Here is a 4,255-nt window from a genome sequence, read left to right as displayed (position 1 = left end):
CGGTCCCCGAACCATACACCACGACTTTTCCACCTCCTTGTGTGAAGTAAAACTAAAAATGGTAATCAGAAACACATCTGATGGATTATCATCTGTGACCATCAACACCATTGATTGTCTACCAGACGCAGCAGTACCAACTTCTTCCTCTGGAAACCAATCCGGGTGGCGCTACGTGCAACCCGTAACAGAGGAAATGAAACTAACTTCAGATGTCATGGGAAGCCGTCTGGGCAAACCGCCATCTTCCATGGAAAGCTCACCTCCTTTCTTATGGTCAGGTTTAAGTTCCACAAAGGTCCAAATCCAGCCATTATCCACAACCGAGATCCCGCTGCAGATATCAGTTTTCTCTCCAGGTATCTACGATCTCTCTTCATATAAACTTAACTGGGAGCTTTCTGAGCATGGAAGTGCATCATCAGGGATATGTCAAGGATATCCTTATTACCTTACTGTTCTTCAGTCTGAGTGAGCTTTTCTAGATCTCTTTAATGGTTGGATGTGTCCAATATTAAAGCATGAGAATATTCTATTATGATGTGCCATTGTCCTCTTGTGTATTCATTTTGATGGTTTATGTATACGTCTGAATTTTCAAATTTTGATTGTAGTAAGTTTGTTGTCAAGAAATTGTTTTTGTAGGAAAAAGATGAATTTTATTTGATGCTAAAAGGAAAACCAAAAAAGATGTATCTTTTGCGGAATAAAAGGCTACAGAGAGTCAGAGACTATCCTGGCCTATTTAAGGTTTCTAAATTTTATTTACTGAGCTGAGTTCATTTATTTCGTTTATGGAATATGTGATTTATAAAAAATTAAAAATTGAGAAATTAAAAATGCATAAGAAAACTGGATTTCATGGAGGATAAAATGATATTGGTGGATGCCGAATTATTTTTTAAGGGTTCACTAATTATCGAGAATTTAAACAAAGTCGGATGTTTAACAAAATTAAAATAAAAATGGTGTCGGACGCTGAATTATATTATTATTAGTGATAATAAATACATTTACATTATTAACAAAATAAATGAGATACAGTGCGACTAGCTGTGTATTTCGATTTTGGGGTATTTTTTTCATCAAATAATGGGATCATAATTATACACTAGTTACTGCAAAACAAATAAGGAAACAACAAACATAGATTTTTTACCTTATATGGAAAGTAGTAATTATTGAATAAAATGTTTCCTCAGCATTCTCAAGTTTTAATATCACAAACCGGAGAACTTCGGTTATCCATAGAACATAAAATTAGCATCTCTCAAATTTAAACTGGTGCTCATGGTTACACCAATATATACACATACAACAACTCCTTGTATATATATAAAGGTAAAATAATGACAAACACCAACCTCCAGCTACTTGGATGGCCTACAACACCATTGATACTATTACTACTACATTGCCTTTAAAAGGAAAGTGTATTAACTTTAGAGAAGTAGAATCATTTCGGATGATATTTTCGGATTGGACCATACTACCTATCTGCAACTATAAGACTGAACCTTTTCCATCTAGAAGACGGATTTGGTGAGTTTTGGTCGCGGTTTGATGATGATGCTTTCGTAGGGCTTAGTTTGTTCAACTTGGATGTAATCTCTTGTTTTAAGAACCTGCAAAAATTTGGCAAAACAATTAAGACAGATTCAAGATCAGAGCTTCTTTTTTGTTTTGTTTAGGGTTGTGTTATGGAAAACATACCAGGGTTTCGAAAAACATTCTCGATGCTTCTTTACGGGTTTTCCCAGCCAAAAGTTTGTCTGCCACAAGAACATTCTTCCCATTCTCAGCTTCTTTGTCAAATAACGTCTGGAGATACTTTGCCACAGCCCTATAAGTAAAGAGAATCAGAATCATTCATAAATTCAAGCCCATCATGTGTTTCACATGATAGAAGCTAAAATCTGCAGAAGTTAACTGTACAGACCTAGTACGAGAAGACCATCCACTGTTCTCTAAAAGACAAGTTTGGTCACCATATTGTTCGTCATCGCCCTCATGATCTTCATCTACTTCATCATCATCCACGTTCAAAAAACCTGAAGAGACAGAATGCAAGAAATTAATAGGCAGAACCATTGAAAAATCATGGGAATAGCAGTATCGTGTATTAAAATCATGCTCAAGAGTTTAAGCTTGTTTAGTCTATAAACCAGGGTATGATGACCAGAGTTTTAATATCCATTGATTAGACGGAAAGGATACAGACCATTTGCATAAATTATAATTGAAATTCAAAAAGGCTTAGAACCTGTGTCATGTGGAACTTCCATCGTATCCATTTCCTACACCATAAGATAACAAGAGAGTCAAAGGCATGTCTTACTTGAATGATGATATGAAGCCACTAAGAAACTTACATCATTGTCTCCCATGAGACCATCACGAGAAGTAGGTTCTCCATCTAGTGCACTTTGCATATAAGCCTCCTCATTAGATATCTCATTATGTGGTTCAAAACTGTTATAAGACTCTATCTCTGGATTCACCCCGTCATTAGTCGCTTCCACAATAGGTTCATTGCAATTTTCCAAAGCCATATTACTCAAATCACCAGCTTCTACGCATCCAGTTTCCGTAGAGCCAACTGTGTTATCGCAAGGAGTCTGATCATCTATCCCAATCTCACACACTTCAACTGATGCATCCGCTTTCTTATCTTCATGTGGAACTTCATCTTCAACTTTCAAGTCCGTCTCACTGAAAATGGGGTTGTTATCTATATCTCCTTCAGCAATTTCAATAACGTCAGTGCAACTTTTTGCATTAAGATCCGCACAAACATCTTGCCCGCCTTCTCCATCATGGTTTTCATGGGATCCTTCCACCTCTAAATCCTCTACACGGTCGAGTTTTTCCTCAGATGGCATTTGACTGACGTCATCATTCACTACAAGATTTAATTCATCAGCAGCTCCATTGCCGTCCTTCAAAACTTCCAAGTCAGATATTTTTTCAGCAAGCTCATTATCATCTTTCATCTCTTCCTGTTGGTTTATGATTTGCTCCTCCTGTGGGTGAGTATGAGCCTCACCAGGTTGCTCCTCGGAATCATTTGGGTGAGCTTGAGGAGCAGAGCTTTCTTCCCTTTTATTTTCTTCCACGGCCGTAACAGAACATTCATTATCTTCCACCACTCCAACAGAAGTATGACGGTCATCATTCTCAATTATCATGATTCCTCTTAGATCATACGGCTCATTGTGCAGAGATACTAATTCCACTGACATACCTGAAAGTCATTGAAAAAATAGTATCTGTGTAACTGCAGTTAACAAGAACTATTGACAACATTTTAGCGTCACGACCTTACCAGTGAATATTGGCTCCTTCAAGAGTCCATCCTCCAAAGCCTGCCTTTGAAGCATTACGATTTCCGAAATGGTGCAAGGTGCCTTCTTTCGCACACGGCGTATATCTTCAGTGTTTGTCAGTTGTTGACGTATGATGCTAAATAGAAAAGTAGGCAACATCAGAAGAAAACAAATATAAACTGAGATAAAGGTCAAACTATTTCGATCCTAGTCCTAGGTAAACCAAGAACTTCTATGAAAGGTGCACTTGTAGCAATGAAATAAAACAAGGTATAAGAAAATCAGATATAGATAAACATACTCGCCATGCAAGACCATAGGGTCATCCATTAGAACCTTCCTCTTTGTGGTAGTAGAGCGGGGAGCAGATCGTAACCGTTTTGTAGATACTGCTTCAAGCACAGGAGTAGGCCTCATTTTCAGAAAGGATGATTTTCCAACTGAAAAAAAAAAAAAGTAAATGACAATTGATCCATAAAGCTAGCTCAAAGAGCAATAGAATGGATAAAAAGAACAGGCAAAGGAACCAAAATAAACTGATACCTAGGATAGAAGACAACAAATCATCGTCATCAGGGACAGAATCTGCAGTTCTCTTTGACTGAATCAGTCCAACTGACTCAACAGAGTTCAAACTTTCTGCAGTTAGTGTGCTCTCAGTAAAAGTGCGTTTCTTCCCAGTAATGTTATTATTTCCCGCATCATCATTACATGTGCCAGGATCTTCTTTATCTGGCGTAGATTCAACCATGAAATCATTTCCATCCCCCTGTCTGTTAGGTGCAGCTAATACCTTCTCAGGTGCAGGCAAATCAGAATCAGTAAATCCCGTCAAACTTCCTAACTGTTCATCAGTTGCATTCGCATTATTCAGCTGCTCATCTGGTGGCCCATCTCCTTGTAAACTAGAATCTGTTTCCTGATTTACC

General features: G+C 37.8%; 2 protein-coding genes across 3 annotated transcripts in view; one reads left to right on the top strand and one right to left on the bottom strand.

The window, feature by feature from the left end:
* LOC104705917 (trafficking protein particle complex subunit 8-like) overlaps positions 1-744 on the top strand; it is an 8,690-nt gene extending 7,946 nt beyond the window's left edge. For both annotated transcript variants that reach the window (XM_010422013.2, XM_019228287.1), the window contains exon 29: positions 282-744. In XM_010422013.2, coding sequence (XP_010420315.1) covers positions 282-475 — 194 coding nt within the window. In that variant the 3' untranslated portion in view covers positions 476-744. The remainder of the gene's footprint in view (positions 1-281) is intronic.
* The window catches only part of LOC104705916 (sister chromatid cohesion 1 protein 4-like), a 7,439-nt gene continuing 4,377 nt past the window's right edge, over positions 1,194-4,255 (bottom strand). The window contains exons 9-16 of the mRNA XM_010422012.2: positions 3,870-4,255; positions 3,628-3,766; positions 3,326-3,462; positions 2,373-3,244; positions 2,264-2,297; positions 1,940-2,051; positions 1,714-1,843; positions 1,194-1,625 (exon numbers count right to left, since the gene is read on the bottom strand). Of these exons, the coding sequence (XP_010420314.1) occupies positions 1,527-1,625; positions 1,714-1,843; positions 1,940-2,051; positions 2,264-2,297; positions 2,373-3,244; positions 3,326-3,462; positions 3,628-3,766; positions 3,870-4,255 (1,909 nt within the window). The 3' untranslated portion in view covers positions 1,194-1,526. The remainder of the gene's footprint in view (positions 1,626-1,713; positions 1,844-1,939; positions 2,052-2,263; positions 2,298-2,372; positions 3,245-3,325; positions 3,463-3,627; positions 3,767-3,869) is intronic.

This window comes from Camelina sativa, chromosome 8 (genome assembly GCF_000633955.1).
Source record: "Camelina sativa cultivar DH55 chromosome 8, Cs, whole genome shotgun sequence".
Lineage (NCBI taxonomy): Eukaryota > Viridiplantae > Streptophyta > Magnoliopsida > Brassicales > Brassicaceae > Camelina > Camelina sativa.
Note: the sequence above shows the minus strand (reverse complement) of the source record. Positions and strands in the feature narration are given on the sequence as shown.